This window comes from Corythoichthys intestinalis, chromosome 3 (assembly GCF_030265065.1).
Source record: "Corythoichthys intestinalis isolate RoL2023-P3 chromosome 3, ASM3026506v1, whole genome shotgun sequence".
In the NCBI taxonomy this organism is placed as follows: domain Eukaryota; kingdom Metazoa; phylum Chordata; class Actinopteri; order Syngnathiformes; family Syngnathidae; genus Corythoichthys; species Corythoichthys intestinalis.
Window position 1 is genome coordinate 63,981,751 of NC_080397.1, and position 17,720 is coordinate 63,999,470.

Below are 17,720 nucleotides of genomic sequence, written 5' to 3' on the forward strand. Positions count from 1 at the left end.
TGATATGGAATATAAATGAATAGATACATTTCTATGCATTTTAGGAGTTTTGGGGATGTCCCTTTTTATCTCTGCCTGTACAGCTTTGGGACGTCCCTTATTTCGTTTTTTCTGAAAGGTGGCAACCCTACCTGGAAATGTCCTGAAATCAGCTGGAAATGATCCAAAATATATAAGGAAGTGACACTGGGATACATTGATATGTACAGGAAGTGACCCGAAATGAGCTATTTGGCTTCCACTGACAACAATACACGCTGCTTGTGACTGCTCATCTTTTAGTGCCATAGACGGCACTAGATGTTCAATCCCCATCCCAGTCAAAATGGATTGGACGCCCAGCACCGTCAATGGTAGCCAGTAAATTCACTTATTGGGCCAAAAAAACCCGGACTAAGCGGAAGATAATGGATGGATGGGCCAAAAATAATCTAGTCTGACCTACATGAGATCTAATTTCCATAAATGTGCCCCGCGAACCAAAATGTTTGACACCCCTAATCTAGCCAACCTTTATCAGCTTCATTTCACTGCCTCACGCACGAAGTTAAGAACGCAGAGATATAAGATCTTATAAATATACCATATTTCATTGATATATAAGAACGTTGCTGCTGCAGAATCCCAACTTTAGGACTTGCCGTACATTATATTGAGAACTGTCTAGTTTGGATATTCGAACACGTAAATTTTGATTTCATTCTTACCTGCTGAAATAAATCCATGTTGCTCATGCCCTGCCCTTCGCCCGTTGACATGTTCATGAAATGAAAAGACCTAAACAAACGTAGACAAGTGTCTCATTCGTTTGTGACTTTCCCGACGATCAAATATTTTGTTTACTTTTCTCCTTTTCCGCCTTCATGGTCTTCTTCTGATTTGTTCTGCCATATGAAGTTGCGCGGCTGCTGCCATCTAGCGGCCACAGTGTAACAGTAACACAATGGTGACTCACACGAAGTTCATACGAATTTCAGTGGAAAAATATACGTATATATGGCGGAAAACAGGTTACTTGAGGTTCCGCTCTGAGACCCCCAATTTCACCAAATTTCCAAATTTTTCAATATGCATGTGTGATACATCATTGGAAAGCTTAAAATCTCAATTTTCTGGAGGAAGAAAATTTTTGAACAGGTGGGCATTTAAAAAAGAAAAACAGCAAAACCCTAACTGGAGGCGAGAGCACACGAGAGCAGAATTAAAGTCGTCATGATTTTAACTAGATATTTTAGGCTTATGTACCTCGTTTCGATCCAAAAACTCCATGTAGCATGTATTATGAGTGTCAGGACACATATGTGAATGGCCACAGCCGGATTTTGGGGGGATTTTATGAGCGAAACATGGTAATATAACAAGGGGCGCGATGCAGAAATCACAGACATCAAGGAGTGGTCGAGATGTTCTTTTTCATATATTTACCCTTTTAAACGTTTTTTTCCCCCTATTTTTTCTTTGTTTGGATCGATTATTTATCATCTAACATATTGGGAGAAATCCGATAGTAACAAAAAATACAATTAATTGATAGTTATGAGGTAGATAAGATATCCGTGACTTTTTTACAGACGCCATTTTTTTCATCGTGACGTAATTAGTTTAAAAGATTAAAATATGCGAGTGAATAATTTTTAAAAGTCATTTCTTTTTTTAAAAAGAAATATTAGACATTAATGATTCTAAGCTAAAAATGACATTTTGTTTGATATAATTACTTACCTTTTTATGGCTGGGTTGGAACAAAAGCGGTTGCGTGACGTCTGTAAATGGGGGTTTCCAGGGTAAAAGGGACAAATTAAAAATAATTTGGGGGCTTCATGCGCCATTAATCTGCTATGGTAGCATATAGACATGTTGTTCTATCAAACACAACAGTTGTTTTGGCTTGAAATACAGCAGTTTCTTTTTAAGAGGAGTGCAAGAGCAGAAACTGCTTTTTCAGTCTTGTCTGTGTTTTCCGCCTTACGACCGACCGCCGGCGACCCCCAACCCCCACCCACGAAAAAAAATTGGTGGGTGTGTTCAATGTATTTATTCAGATTTAACAGCATTGAGGGGGAAAAAAATGACGTAAAACGCGAACAATGCTGAAAAAACAGTTTCTGCTCTTGCACCCCTATTTAAAATAAACTGCTGCATTTTAAGCCAAAACAACTGTGGTGTTTGATAGAACAATATGTCTATATGCTGCCATAGCCGATTCATGGCGCATTAAGCCCCCGAATTATTTTTAATTTGTCCCTTTTACCCTGGAAACCCCCGTTTACAGGCGTCGCGCAACCACATGTTTCAACCTAGCCATAAAAAGAAGGTAATTATATTTATTTTTTGAAATGTCTGTCATTTTTAGCTTAGAATCATTAAGATGTCTAATATTTAGTTTAAAAAATATATTTTAAAACAATTATTCACTCTCATATTTTAAACTTTTAAAGAAATTATGTCACAATGAAAAAATAAGCGTCTGTAAGTAAGTCACGGACATCTACCTCATAACTACCGCTTAATTGTATTTTTTTCGTTAGTCGCATTTTCCCCAACATTTTAGATGATAATCAATCCAAACAAAGAAAAATTGAAAAAAAGTTTAAAAGGGTAAATATATGAAAATGAAAATCTCAAGCACTCCTTGATGTCTGCGATTTCTGCATCGCGACCCTTGTTATATGACCATGTTTCACCCATAAAATCCCCCTAAAATCCGGCTGTGGCCATTCACAGCTGGCTCTTGACACTCAGTTATACATGGAGTTTTTGGATCGAAAAGAGGCAAGTACGCGATCTCGTTAAAATCATGGCGTCTTTAACTCTGCTCTCTCATGCTCTCGCCTCCAGTTTGGGTTTTGCTGTTTAAAAAAAAAATTAAAAGTGCCCCCCTGGTCAAAAATTTTCTTCCACCAGAAAATTGAGATTTTAAGTTTTCCAATGATGTATCACACATGCATATAGGACAATTTTGAAATCTGGCCAAATTGGGGGTCTCAGAGCGGAACTTCAAGTCACCTGAGTGTTTTCCGCCATATACATATATGGTATATAGATGTTTATATGCACTGAATTCATTTTTCGATTGAATTCAAAAGAGGGATTTGTACGTATACATTGCCATTTATTCACTTGAACATATGTAAAAACAATTGACATATTTTCCTTCAAGACACAGACATGTATGTATGTTTACTTCCGTGTTGTACACGTGTTGCATTCCTAGGCATGGGACATGAAGATGCAGCGTTGACATGTTGATACATTTGAGAAAAAAAATATTAACACACAACTCAAATGAGTTTTTCACCATTTTAAGGCAAAGCTTCCACATTTATATATTTGTCCTTGCGTGTCACATGACGTCGGCGGCGGCGAGCGCTCAGCCGCGCTCCTTATTTTTGGCAAAAGTTCCCAGCTGTTTGGTGTTGACGTCTTTGAGCTGCTCCAGCTGCCGCTGACCTCGCCGGTACAGGTACTCGATGTGCATCACGTCCGTCTTCTTGATGGCGGCGTTCGCTCGGAACTCGTCTCGCACGCGGGGCAGGAAACCCGGCTTGTCCCGTCCGGCCCGCAAGAACTGGCGGTACAGAGCCAGGACCTGCTTCTGAAGCTTGCTGTGTCGCGACATCCGCCAAAGAAAGACGCTGGATGCTAAAGGCACATTCTCGCATGAGATGCACCTAACAAACCTTCGCAGGTTTCTGTCTTGAGGTCCTAAATTCCGGTGCACTGTGACCCGTTCCTCTATTGGTCCAGATGAGATCCGATTGGCTGTGAGACAGGAGGCACAAAACACAATTTTAGATGACCAGTGCAACAAAAGACATAACAAGAGTTTGCTAATGAGCTGATCATTTGATTCAAGTTGTGTTAGAGGAGCAACACATGGATGGACATGTAAGATTTGAACTGATCATGTGCTTTTGTTGTCATAGCAAAAAAAATACATAGAAGGCCCAGACTTCATTTTTGTTTGTTGCATGGGATTTTTTTTTTTTTTAATTCACATACTACAACAAGAAGAGAATGCCCTTAAAATGCTAACAGTAACAGAACATTTTCGCCAACGCTCTGTTACAAAATAAGTTTTATAAAAGTGTACACAACATGATCATGTTGGCATAAAAAAAAACAAATTGACGATAAATATTCTTTAAAAAAACGTATCGATGGGGCGGTGTAGGGTCGGTCTCCAATGGGCTTACACTCACAAGGGATTCACACGATTACTGTGTTCTAGATCACAGAGATGATTTGTGTACACTCTACCCCTTTCTATCACTTAGCTTATAGACTTCCCCCACCTTCTTCCCCCTCTTTCCCTGGTCAAAAGGCACCCCACGTGGTGTCAACCGGAAATACATTTAGCTGACGATAGCACCAACATATTAGTAGTTAGTGTAGTTAGGTGTTCAATGTATTTCTTGTTGTTGTTTGTGTTTCTTCTCTTGTGTTTCTTTTCTTCTGTTCCCCCATAACCCCTTCCTGTTCGCTGTTTTGTCATAATAAATGAGGTATGTTAAATGATCACAAAGGGAGTATGTCAGACTCTCAATGTGAAACATTAAAACTGTTCAGACTATCTGGGCACTTAGACTTCCATTCTCCGTGTCAAACAGCTGAATAGGACAGGTTAAAAAAAACGTATCATTAATTCTTTCATCCCATTCACAATTTGCTTCACGCGCGCCACCATTTTGAAAGGTAAAAGGTCCAACATCTCAGAAAAGTTGGTATTAGAACTGAAACGATTACTCAAATAACTCGATTTAAAAAATTGATCGAGGAATTTTCTTCACCTCGAGGAATCGTTTAATTTTACCAGCTCAATGCATGACGTTTACTTTAAATGTGGTACAACGCGCTGACGTCACGTACGTACAGGAAGAAGATTGGGGGGGGGGGGCGATATATTTGATTTCAACCACGCATAAATACAGAGGTAACGACGAAGAAGTCGACGGAAGCAAAGCGAAAGGCGCCAAGCAAAAGCAGAAAATGCCAAAAGTGTGGGAACATTTCAAGCTGGACACTAGGGCTGCAGCTATCGATTATTTTAGTAGTCGATTAATTGATGAACTAGTTAGTTAAAAAAAATTGAGTAATCGGATAAGGAACATAAAAAATTAAAATACCTAAACAGAGCCTCAAACGGTATTAAAAAAAAAAAAAAAAAGATGTAGAACAAAAAGATCAATTGGCTAACTTACATAGCAAAAGTCTGCTACCTTAAATGCTATAAAATGCTAACATTATTTTTATTCATTTTTTTACAATGCTCTAAACAAATGTTTCAGACACATAATTGCACAAAAACAGCTAAATATACCTATAAACTAAATTACAAATGCATTAAAAAAAACATTAGCTCAAACAAAAACCCAGCTTGTGTTGGTCTTAACACGAAGCAGCTGGATTCAACCATGTGAAATGAGGCAGACGAGAGGGCAGTGTATCCACCCAAATCAATTAAACTAAATGCAAACACTTTTAAAACAAAACCATTACAACACCACTTTAATTAAACGAATACTCGAAGCAGGATAATTTAATTTGAATCTTATTTTCTAATCGAATACTAGAGTTAATCGATTAATCGTTGCAGCACTATTGGACACCAAGGCAAACACTGTTTCATGTATTCACTGTAAGCCAGTGCTTGCATAACACTACAGCATGTCTTCAGCTCCACCGAAGGCACCCTGTTCACTCCGAGAGCGGAGGAGCGACACTAGGAACAAGGTGAAATTAAGTTAACGTAGCGCTAATAAATAAGATTAACGTTACTGTACCTTGCTAACGTAACTTTAGCCCTACGGAGGGCTAGGTTTCTATAAATTATGACTACCGTCGATGCGTGGCTAACGTGTCTTTCATACAGTCTTTATTTAATCTGTAAAACAAAAACAGCCCTGTAGAGTGATGAGGATGGCAAATAAAACAATAATAAAGCCAACTGTCAATTTTAGCTCAGTAGTCATTGATGGATAAAACATCAAGTAGCACTGGTGCCTAATGTGCTCGACTACAGCAGGTTTTGAACACTGCAAAAACTCAAAATCTTATCAGGATTTTTTAGAACAATTTAGACTAACTTGAAATTTACCGTAATTTTCAGTCTATAAGCCAATAAATAATTTTTTTGTAGAAGACTCGATTACTAAAATATTCGAAAGCTGCAGCCATTATCTGTATACATTTGCCAATTTTTTTTTCCAATTGTTTTTTTACACAGATGCTTGTAAACAAGTACGTTTGAATAATTAAAAAAAACATTCAGTTTCAAATCATTAATACTGTATGTGGCGAAATCAAGTGCGTTTTAGGCTGGTGCATTCCCATGTACTGTACCTACAATGATTTTACAGTAATTTTAAGACAATGTAAATCATTGTATGTAGAGATGTCCCGATCAATCCGATTGGGTCGGATCACGTCATTTTCAAAGTATCGGAATCGGCAAAAAAATATCGGACATGCCTTTTTTTAATATATATATATATTTTTATTAAATCGTTTTCTAATTGTATTTAATGTTACAGACATAATATGTTACACTCATCCAGAGTCTTTAGTTTAGGCTTAAGGTAGGGTTATCAACTCTATCCTGATAACGGCGGTAATTAATTTTTCAAAATATGTATCACGTTATAATATTTAACACAATTAATGCATACGCTGCACGACCCACTCACGCATTGTCGCGTTCAATCTGCAATGGCGCCCTTTTACCTATATAGAGAGCTAAAAGGCAGCATAAAATGAGTAGAGTGAATTTTGGCAGCCTTTGGAGCCTTTTTTAATTGGCCAAAGTATTACAATCCTTCTCCCAATGATTAGAAATATCGTAGGAAGCAATGTGGGGAAGAAAGGTAGTAATTGGATCTTTTTCCTAACACCCTATGTTATTTCCCAACGCAGAGAAGATATATCAATTGGTAGCACTACGCACAGTCATGGTTGCACTTCCCATCATGCATTTGGGCATGGCTACAGTATCATTTACTAAAAGCTCAACAAATACGCTAGATGGCAGTATTTAGTCACAATATCCAAGTCCTTTAAGAATTACAAGTCTTTCTATCCGTGGATCCCTCTCACAGAAAGAATGTTAATAATGTAAATGCCATCTTGAGGATTTATTGTCATAATAAACAAATACAGTACTTATGTACTGTATGTTGAATGTATATATTCGTCCGAGTTTTATTCATTTTTTTCTTAATGCATTGCCAAAATGTATACGATCGGGAATGATTGGAATTGAATCGGGAGCAAAAAAAAGCAATCGGATCGGGAAATATCGGGATCGGCAGATACTCAAACTAAAACGATCAGGATCGGATCGTGAGCAAAAAAACACGATCGGAAGAACCCTGATTGTATGTACACATTTGAATTCTCTTTCAAGAATTTTTAAACCCTACACACACAAACTTAAAAATGGCAATCACCCCTGATTTTTCCCCTTTTTTTACAATACACCACCGCTGGACTGGCCATCGGGCATACCGGGCATTTGCCCGGTGGGCCGATGGCGAGTTTGGGCCGGTCCTGAATTTTTTTTTTTTCCCTAACGGCATTAATCACATTGGTACACAAAACTGGTAGATCGGCCCATCAGTCAAGATTGGTTATGGGCTGGACCAATTACAAACGAGGGCCGATGCCCCCTCCCTCTTGATCAGAGGTATCAGATCTACATTAATCAGACATACAGAGAGAGGAGATAAACAAAATGGATAACTACAAGAAAAGGAAAGGAGGCGCGGAAAAAATTAGAGATAGAAAGAGACAAGCCCTTCATGCGGATGCCGCTAAATGTGTTGAAATAACACAGATGTTTGCCGGTGGCGGAGCTTCCTCTTCAGCGACAGCAGCAACCGCAGGTTACGATGGCGGGGGTGGCTGTCAAGTGGATGAGGGGAATCTGAACTTCAGGTAAGAAGTGTTGAACTGCAGTCTATCTGGTTCAGATATGAATTAAGCGTGGGTGTAGTTTATTTTCATTGCGCTCGCTAACTCTTAACACCGCCAGTAGTTATAATTAGGCCGTTAAGCAATTTAGCTAGCTGTGCATGCAAACTAACATGATGGGGTTTCTCTAATGCTGGACGGTTTCTATGATGCTATTCTAGTTGTAATTATGTTAGTGCTTAAGTAACTTTATTTTATTAATTTAATTAGTTAAGTATTATCTCTATTTGTTAGATAGTTAAAAACTTTATAAGGTCGCGCGGACGCGCCGGCGCGTCCGAGCGCATAACTTTTTTTTTGTAAGACAACACAGGCAAGATCTAGCCTGGTAGTTTCCATTCAAACTTCTGTCAAAAGTGCGAAATCTCAACTATATGACAGTTTATGAGTGGTCTCAATTGGCCAAGTTCAACCATATTTATGATAAGTCGATCACTCCATACTTTTCATGATTATTTGTTTCACCTTTGCAGAGATTGTGCTATACGGTCGTATGATTCAACTGAGTAAAAATACCAGCACTGTGATCATCAGAGCAAGTCCATCAGGTGACATTCTTTTTCACCTCTGTCTCCTTTCACTTTGAAGGTTCCCATGTTTGAGGAAGCATTTGGTGTTGCTGTGCAAAGTGTTGCTGCAGTGGAGGTTCAAGGTTACTGTTTATTGATATGGTAAGTACTAGAGCTGGGAATCTTTAGGCACCTAACGATTCGATTACGATTACGATTCAGAGGTTTCGATTCGATTATAAAACGATTATTGATGCACCCCCCTCCTTTTTTTTTTTTTTTTTTTATGTTTTGTACATTAGTTCCAAAATTGTTCAAAAATACTCTCAGGCTAAACCACACTACTATTTCAGTATCAAGTTAACATATAGCAGTAAACAAATATTAAAAAATAACATTAAATAAAAAACTCCAGTCCCCATTCTGTATCAGCAGCTTTAAACTACATTCAATTAATTTAATGTTGTGAATCAACCGTTAAATTTGTTAAAATTGCTCCCGTTATTCCATACTTTCCCTTTTGTCTACTTTCGACATGTGAAAGTTTTAAAACTATTTTAAAGATAGATTCAAGTCAATATTTTACCGATTTAGGAGTATTTTAGATAAAAAGTTAATTTGGCTTGCTTGGAAGGTTCGCTACAACAGCCTTGCAGGGAAGTGTACTGCTTTAAGATGGCGGCCGTTTATAACGCCTGTATCTAGCTTTTTTTAGATGTGCTGCTAACACTTCCAAATCTATTTTGCATCTAGTCCTATATAAATGATATCTACCGTAACATCATGTAGCTGTACTTTTAGCAGCTTTTCGGCAGCAGTCAGGTATGTCGTTGTGTTTTTTTTTTTACCTCGTTGCATGAGTTGAGCTAGAGCCGTGAGTTTAGCATTGGCATTACCAGAGGGGCCGGGTAATGGGAAGCATGACGTTTAGCTACTCTCGCTCCGTTCCTCCCGAAGACCGCGCGGCGCGGTGCGGCGCGCTGAGTGTTGTGTACTTCCGCTTTACTTCGCATATTTCAATAATCGGAATTTGGATGTTTGTGAATCGTTCTCGAATCTTCCACGGCCGAATCGCGAATAATCTAAGAATCGGAAATTTTGCACACCTCTAGTAAGTACATTAGTCTGTGAAAATATCACTTAATTACTTCTGCTAAGTTGGTTTGTTTGTGTATGGTATAATTCATAAAGTTATGGACGGGTCTTAATGAAATTTTCAGGAAATGTCCACTCTGGGACAAGGAAGAGATGATTCAGTTTAGATTTAGAGGTGATCCGGATCACTGTCTTGATCCAGGATTTTTTTGAAGGATTCTTTATCATTGCAGGATAGGGCGATTTTCAGCATATGTGTATGCAACTCCAAGAAAATTGCCCAGACTGCTTGTAAAAAAAAAAAAAAACAGGACATGGCCATGGTAGTTGCTATGAAATGACACATTGTGATTTGAATTCTGCCAATATTCTGGGTACTGTGATCCAGTACATGAGAAAAATAGGGGCTTATCACATTTTTTTTGACACAGTGAGGTAACAGATGAGGATACAGACATACAAACAGGTCTGTGCTCTCTGAGTGTTTTTATAGTTACAGTCTGTAATTTACACATTTTAATATTCATCTCAACTCTGTGTACTATTTTTCAGGATCCCATCATACTTTGTTCATTGTTTGTTCAGGAGTTTGCCCTAAGTAAGTACTATATGGAGTATATGATGCAACTATTTCCCCAGATTTTTTCTAGAAACCAGTACTGTGATCATACAAGTCCATAAAGTGTTATTCTTTATCACTTATCTTCCTCTGTCTCCTTTCACTTTTTAAAGGTCTCCGTGTTTGAGGGCCTATTCTGTGGATATATTTATTTGCACTTTTATTGATGCAGTAAATAAATAGTCTATGAAAAAAATCACTAAATCTGTCATTTATTCATTTTAATATATTCATCAATGATCATGTCTCACCTCTATTCCGTATTAATCCCTGTCCTAATTTCAGGATCCCATCATACGTTGTACATTGTTCAGGAGGTTAACTAGACCATGCAGCCTTTTGATATCCGCTAAGTACTGTATAGAATATTGGGACTGGAAGGATGGTGTATGTTTAAGTTTATGTTTAAGTATATATACACCAACAAGACAGTGTGAAAGCATTGTCACAAGAAAGTTTGTTTTCATTCATAGGCTTAATTGTCTTTCCATCAATACCTGGTGGGCCGGTCTCGGCTCAAAATGCCGGACCGATTTTTTTGTCCCAGTCCAGCCCTGCAATACACCACAATATAAGGAATTGCCAAACAAACAAAACCTAAGGCGAAGTGATTAAACTCACCGCTCGACTCTCAGTCATCAGTTTTACGTCATTCAATTAGTACGGAAAGGTGTGTTAACCTTCACGTTGTCAGGTCGGTCAGATAGCTTAGCCTAGCATAGCCCTTACAACAGAAACAAGAGGACGCGTCACGGGTAAGAAATCCGTGCTTCCGAATGGGTACTTCAAAATAAGAGAACCTTTGCGTTGAATGATCTAATGCAGAACAAAGACACGGACGAACGCAGCATGAACTCGTTTAAAAATCTCTCCTTGGGAGTTTTTAAAATGCTGACTGTTATTCGTCTTCAAATCTCGTCAATTTAGCACATTGACGTTTTTGTTTTGAAACCTGACACAAGTAACCAAAAAAAAACAACAACCTCTAAATGTGAAATTAGGTGTATTTCCGGTTAGCATCCGTGTATCAAATGTCAAAACACAGCAAAGTACATTTCAAGCACAAAATCAGGTTGGTTAAAGTCTTTGTATTCTTTTCAAAACATTGGGAATGTCTAGTAAAATATTAATTGCTTATTAGTCAAGAAAAGTTGGCGTTCGGTTTTCAGAATTGATGGACTTGGCTGTTGTAGCATATTATTAACAGTCAGTCTGTATGTTGTTTTTTGAAGAATGTGTTCTGTTTATGTGGTTGTTGATTTATATTCGTGTCATATTTATATCTTTAAACCAACTCTGGGGAACGTTTGGGCAATTCTTTTAACCTGATTTATTATGTTATTATATTCTTTGTTTTATTAAAATTGGCTGTCAGTGTGAGCTAATATTTGAATTATGAATTACAAAATTCACCCCGCACTGCAAAATGAATCACAGTCACTCATCTTTCAAAAATGTAGGTTTTGGCATAATAATCAACAAAAGTACAGCCCTAGGTTTCCAATGACATATCAACCATATTACTACAACCAGGTCTAGCCCTAGATGACTAGGTGAAAGTGTTGCTAGGAGTCCCCCCCTAAAATGACAATTTTTTTTTTTTTTTTTAAGTAAATTTTGTTTTTTATTTAAAGAGTGTACGTTCATCACTGTTAATGGTTAACCTGACACAACCACTCAGACAGGTTTTTCTGTATGGACGTACATGGCTATCAATGGCATGGACTTACTTGGGACCCAATTGAATGTCAATGTGCCGTCATGGTAAATGGTCAAAAATTACAAGGACCTATGTTTTCCTGCCATTGAAAATGAATGGGAAATTTGGACGTACATGGTTGTCATTGGCATCCCAATTAGAAATGAATGGGACAGTTTTTGGCGAACTTTGGGGGAGTTTTTGCCACAACTTTTATGCCCCTTACCATCAGGGAATTTTTCATGTGTAAAATATGTGATTTGGTCAAAAATTGTAGGACAAGTAGTGTTTTGAAATGTGTTTTTTTTTTTTTTTTTTTTTAAACAAAAAAACTGCGTTTTGGCGGGAACTGAGATTCTTTGGGTCGCACGAGAGTTCCGGCCTTTTCGATATTTGAACGGTGCTGGTCGGTCAAACGATTCGGGCTGTGCGGCACGCCGTAAAAACGCGGAGAATAAGATAACTAATCTACTAGAAACTGCAATTTCTGGAGAAATTACAATGAGGCTTTGCTGTGGTGAATACAGATCACTTACGGTTGATTTGGGGTCATTTCGGGGAGGTTTCTGTAGCATAGCTGTCAATGGCATCGACTTACTTGGGCCCTAGTTGAATGTCAATGGGCTGTAATGGTAAATTTTTGGTCTAAAATCACGACCACATAGGTTTTTCTGCCGTTGAAAGTAAATGGGAAATTTGGACGTACATGGCTGTCAATGGCATTGATTTACTTGGGTGCCAGTTGAGTGGCAATGTGCTGTCATTGTAAATGGTAAAAAATCACAAGGACCTATGTTTTGGAGAAAAAAAAATCATGATCTGATGATGATGTGATCATGAGTCACAGTTTCAGACCAGAAGTAATTTTGAAAATATTCAATAAAATGTATTATGTTGCATGTTGAACTTTACTTGAGACGTTCGAAATCGTTCAGGAAGTGGAGCATAAGTGTTTTTCCCCCCCTTGAGTATTTTTTTCCCCTAAGCAATTTGGCGCTTCCTCCACTAGATGGCGCCCAAGACACCGCCATTTTCTTCAAAATGAAATGACACGAATTCTGGTTGTTCCCACCAAGGGTGCGGTAGCAGACTGAGATCGTTCAATGTGAGGCTAGTGAGCCGATCTCATGGAGGTGAAATCACTGGAGCAGGCGGAAGCGCAGGTGGAGCGTCTGCTGGGCGGCCTGGGGTGCGAGGTGACGGAATGCGACGTCGGCCTGGAGCAGAGCAAGCCGGCGTCCCTTAGGAACAACGTCACGTACATCGTGTGTGGTGTCATCTTCAATGACAAGGTGACGTATACCACAATAACACAAACAAATGTACTTTTACTGTATAAACAGAAAAAAAAACTTTAGTGCCACTTCACACACTTGTATGTTCTTTGTATGCACCAGGATGAAGTTCTGATGGTCCAAGAGGCCAAGCAGGATTGTTACAAGAAGTGGTACCTGCCGGCAGGGAGGGTGGAGGTGGGTGAGAGTCTGCAAGAGGCACTACTGAGGGAGGTGAGTAGAAAGCTTGTCAATAGAATGTAAACATTAAAAAATATTCTTGTGTGGTGAACAATGATAAACTGGATTTCCATCCATCTTTCCCGCTTATCTGAGGTCGGGTCGCGGGGGCAGCTTCAGCAGGGGAGCCCAGACTTCTCTCTCCCCAGCCACTTCATCCAGTTCTTCAAGGTGCTCCCAGGCTGGAAGCGTGTCCGGGGTCGGTCCCACAGCCTCCTCCAAGTGGGACTTGCCTGGAACGCCTCACCAGGTTGGCGCACCGGAAGAATCCTAATCAGATGCCCGAGCCACCTCCTGTGGCTCCTCTCAACGCGGAGAATTAGCGGCTCAACACCGAGTCCCTCCCGGAGGACTGAGCTTCTCACCTTATCTCTAAGGGAAAGACCGACTACACTATGGAGGAAACTCATTTCAGCCGCTCGTATCCGGGATCTTGTTCTTTCGGTCACGAGCCACAGCTTCTGACCATAGGTGAGGGTAGGAACTTATATTGACCGGTAAATAGAGAGCTTCGCCTTCCGGATCATCTCTCTCTTCACCACGACGGACCGATGTAGAGTCCGCATCATTGCGGACGATAGACCGATCCTCCTGTTGATCTCCCGTTCCATTTTTCCATCACTCATGAACAAGACCCTGAAATACTTGAACTCCTCCTCCACCTGGAGAAGGACCTCATCCCTGGCCCAGAGTGGGCATTCCACCTTTTCCCGACTGAGGACCATGGTCTCAGATTTGGAGGTGCTGATTCTAATCCCGACACTCAGTTGCGAACCGTTCCAGTGAGAGTTGAAGGCTGGATGAAGCCAACAACGTTACATCATTTGCAAAAAGCATAGATGCAATACTGAGGGCACCAAACCGAACATCCTCAACGCCTCGGCTGCATCTAGATATTCTGTCCATAAAAATTATGAACAGAACCAGTGACATAGGGCAGCCTTGACGAAGTCCAAACCTCACTGGAAAGGGATCCGACTACAACCGGCTACACGGACCAAACTCTGACACCAGTCATACACGGACCGGATCCCCTGTATCAGGGATTCCGATACCCCTTACTCCCGGAGAACCCCGACAGGACTATCTGGGGAATACCGTCAAATGCCTTCTCCAAGTCCACAAAACCCATGTAGACTGGTTGAGCGAGCTCCCATGACCCCCGAGAACCCTGCTGATCCCCTGTTTCACGGCCCGGATGAAAACCACACTGCTCTTCCTGAATCCAAGATTTGACTTCCCGACGGACCCTCCTCTCCAGTACCCCTGAGTAGACCTTCCCAGGGAAACAGTGGAGTGTGATCTCAAAAACTGAATTTCTTCTGCCTCAGATTTCAGTTTCAAGCCAAACAGTCAAACATCCTTTATCTATCAGTTCCACAGACTTCTATGTGAGACTACTGACAATCACCACGCATCAAATCACGCATCCACAGACCAGTGGAGGAACAAATGTTAACTGGCCCTGGGTGTGATAAGTATAAACTGGCCCCCGATGTGAACTTCCAGCGGTTGGAGGTCCAAGGGGATGATTATTGGCGGGCCCCTCCACACTTTCACAGGCCCTTCAAGATGCTCAACCGATGTTTGGGGTGGGGACAGTGCTAGTGGAAAATTTTCTGCAGGCACCAACCAGTCGAGCAAGGGGGGTAGACTGTATTTCAACACTTAAACATGAGTTTTCAGCTTCGAGCATCATCTTACCTTTCTTTTGACCCTCCCCTCACCCAACCACGTCCCATTTACACCCCCAAATCGGGCCTCTGGGGAGGGGGACTTATATTTTGACACTTAAACACTATATTACAGTTCTGTGAATAATCGTACTATTCTTGGTAATCCTTCCCTCGCCCAACCACCCCCCTTTTTCGGCCGCAAACCAGGCCAATCTAACGGCCTGGGCCCAAGTGCTGCCACACCCCCAGTCCCTTCCTAAGCTCCGCCCCTGCTGCAGAGCGTTGATCCAACGAGGTTCCTACCAATGCAAGTAGCAACTGATTGCCCTTGTAATACACCAGATTGGCGAAAAGATGTCATCTTAATGGGTTGGAATGAAAAACTGCACCCATTGCGACCATTTGCGGAAAAGTTTGCACACCCCTGGTCTATGCAGACAAATGATATGATTCGAAATCAGAGTTCATGGGTTGAATTTTTAAAAACATTTCGTGGGCTAATTTGTTTTTTTTTTCTGCATACAGGTGAAAGAGGAGGCAGGTTTTGAGTGCCAGCCAATCACATTGCTGCTAATTCAGGAGCAGGGACCTCAGTGGATCCGCTTCATCTTCCTGGCCAAGATCACAGGTAAGCTCTCACAATTATTCATAGTTAAAAAGTAAATGGGTTGAGTTTGCACAAAATACTGGTGTCGTGTGTGTTTCCAGGTGGGAGTATCAAGACGACGTTGTCGGCGGATCAGGACTCTCTCCAGGCAGCCTGGTGGGACCGGCGGTCTCCCCTCCCTCTGAGGGGGCGAGACATCCTACGCCTCATCGACTTTGGGATCAAGTAAGAACACGTCAGGTTTTTGTTTGAGGGTAGCATGAGGGTTGTCTGATATTCGTCTCTGAGCCAGCGTGTCCTTGGTCATGTTTCTGATTCTAACTGGTCTTGGTTTCAAACGGAATCAGAGTTGTTCTTAGTTAGTCCTTGTGTCAAGAAGTGTCTCAAGAGTTTTCTTAGAGTTCCATGTGAGTCACAGTGTTCTTGGTCCAGCTTGTCTTAGATTCGACATGAGACGGAATGGTCCTTGGCTTCTCACTGAGGCAACAGTTGTCTTGGACATGTCTCTTGAGTCAGTGTGGTCATGAGCTGTGCTCGCATGTGGGCCGGACTAGTTTATTTTTGGCCAAATAAGTTAACTCAAGGGCTGCTATTGACAACGCTAGACATCCAGTGGGATATCTAGCGGTCAAAATGGACTGGACGTCTAGCGCCGTTAATGGAACTGAGAGATAAGCATGCACAGCCACTCCTTCAAGCTTAGGTGAATTGGAAGTCACACCCGGGCCTTGTTCCACCACTGTCTCTGAGTGTCTTCCATGCGGTGTTCAGGTACCGTGGGGAAGCGTGGCACCCCGCCATACTGCCGCTGAACGAGAGCTGCCGCCATGTGGTCCAGAGGCTGGTGTTGATCTTCCGCGAAGATCAGAATATCTGGATCCTGTTGGTCAAAGGTAAACCCCAGATGTGATTTTACCACGAAAAATTGCCGCCTTTGCGGCTACTATTCATCGTGCCTATCTCCTTAGGCCCCAGTCCCCACATACCCACGGCAGCAGCTCTGAAGACTCACGCCGTCACGTGGGCGGCAAACATGGTGGTGCAGGACGCCATGCCGTCCGCGTACTACGACCACAATGTCAACACCCTGGGCGTGTTGAGTCTGCAGCATGACGGACGGCAACAAGGAAAAACGGACGGCGTGTGCTTCAACACGCTGGTGGCCTTGCAGCCCGACCGTGCGGAGCGTGACGAGGACGGCCTACGGCTCCCGCCGCGACCTGCACAGGGGCCGCCGCCCGTTGAGAACCCACGCTACGTCTGGCACCGAGTTCTCACGCCGGGCCTCAGAGAAAAATTGTTGGAAAAGACTCAAAACACAAGCATCCTGCCCATGCACAGCCTCTACTAAGGATGCAGAACTTTTAATGTGGAAGGAGACCTGTCAAGTAGCCATCCTTCATTATGAAACTCTTAGGACGTATTTATACCTGCCCTGGTTGGTTCGGATGCAACCCAAAAAGTTGGTGGTGCACACCTTTTGTGAATATGCAAGTAATTAAATGAACCAATATCATGAGAATTTGTAGGAAAGAATACTGTCGTAAAATATTATATAACGACAAAAACAATATTAAAGGAATATGAGATATATCAATTGGTATAATAAAAAAATGGTTCTAAACAACAGAGCTATCCTCAAATCTTTGTTGAAAACGATATGAAGAGGGATAATAATGGATGACATCGTGAACGCCTTCAACGTGCAAAAGAAATTCCAGATGCAGATGTTTTCTTTGGAGGCCTCATTTTTTCTGGGCCTTGGCACAGGTCTCCAACCATTTGTTCAGCAGGGCCTAGAACGAAAAGTGGTATTTGCCATGGGGCAAAATGTATTTTGCCATGTGGCAAAATGTATTTTCCCATGTGGCATTTTTTTTGCCATGTGGCATTTTTTTTGCCATGTGGCAAAATGGATTTTGCCATGTGGCATTTTGTTTGCCATGTGGCAATTTCTGCCATGTGGCATTTTTTTGCCATATGGCAAAATCCATTTTGCCATGGGGCATTTTTTTGCCAAATGGCAAAATTCC

The 17,720-nt window shown here is 41.2% G+C and overlaps 2 protein-coding genes across 4 annotated transcripts; one reads left to right on the top strand and one right to left on the bottom strand.

Annotated features, from left to right (window-relative positions):
- Positions 1 to 3,097: 3,097 nt before the first annotated feature.
- sdhaf1 (succinate dehydrogenase complex assembly factor 1) lies at positions 3,098 to 10,976 on the bottom strand. 2 transcript variants are annotated; one of them, XM_057833044.1, is made up of 3 exons: positions 10,813 to 10,976; positions 10,689 to 10,745; positions 3,098 to 3,762 (listed from the first exon to the last, which is right to left on the bottom strand). In XM_057833044.1, the coding sequence occupies exon 3, from the start codon at positions 3,617 to 3,619 to the stop codon at positions 3,371 to 3,373; it is 249 nt and encodes an 82-aa protein (XP_057689027.1). In that variant the 5' UTR covers positions 3,620 to 3,762; positions 10,689 to 10,745; positions 10,813 to 10,976; the 3' UTR covers positions 3,098 to 3,370. The 2 variants fall into 2 exon arrangements, with proteins under 2 accessions (XP_057689027.1, XP_057689028.1); XM_057833045.1 differs by lacking the exon at positions 10,689 to 10,745 and having other exon boundaries at positions 10,813 to 10,959.
- On the top strand, positions 10,732 to 17,493 carry nudt18 (nudix (nucleoside diphosphate linked moiety X)-type motif 18). 2 transcript variants are annotated; one of them, XM_057833043.1, is made up of 7 exons: positions 10,732 to 10,946; positions 12,967 to 13,182; positions 13,288 to 13,398; positions 15,606 to 15,708; positions 15,789 to 15,912; positions 16,459 to 16,580; positions 16,656 to 17,493. In XM_057833043.1, exons 2-7 carry the CDS (start codon positions 13,018 to 13,020, stop codon positions 17,036 to 17,038), a joined length of 1,008 nt encoding a protein of 335 aa, XP_057689026.1. In that variant the 5' UTR covers positions 10,732 to 10,946; positions 12,967 to 13,017; the 3' UTR covers positions 17,039 to 17,493. The 2 variants fall into 2 exon arrangements, with proteins under 2 accessions (XP_057689026.1, XP_057689025.1); XM_057833042.1 differs by lacking the exon at positions 10,732 to 10,946 and adding an exon at positions 11,151 to 11,263.
- Positions 17,494 to 17,720: the final 227 nt, after the last annotated feature.

Coding starts and splice junctions, on each gene's coding strand:
- sdhaf1 (XM_057833044.1), bottom strand. CDS start 3,619: ATGTCGCGACACAGCAAGCTTCAGAAGCAGGTCCTGGCTCTGTACCGC.
- nudt18 (XM_057833043.1), top strand. CDS start 13,018: ATGGAGGTGAAATCACTGGAGCAGGCGGAAGCGCAGGTGGAGCGTCTG. Junction 13,399..15,605: donor AAGAGGCACTACTGAGGGAG/GTGAGTAGAAAG, acceptor TTCTGCATACAG/GTGAAAGAGGAGGCAGGTTT. Junction 15,709..15,788: donor CTTCCTGGCCAAGATCACAG/GTAAGCTCTCAC, acceptor GTGTGTTTCCAG/GTGGGAGTATCAAGACGACG.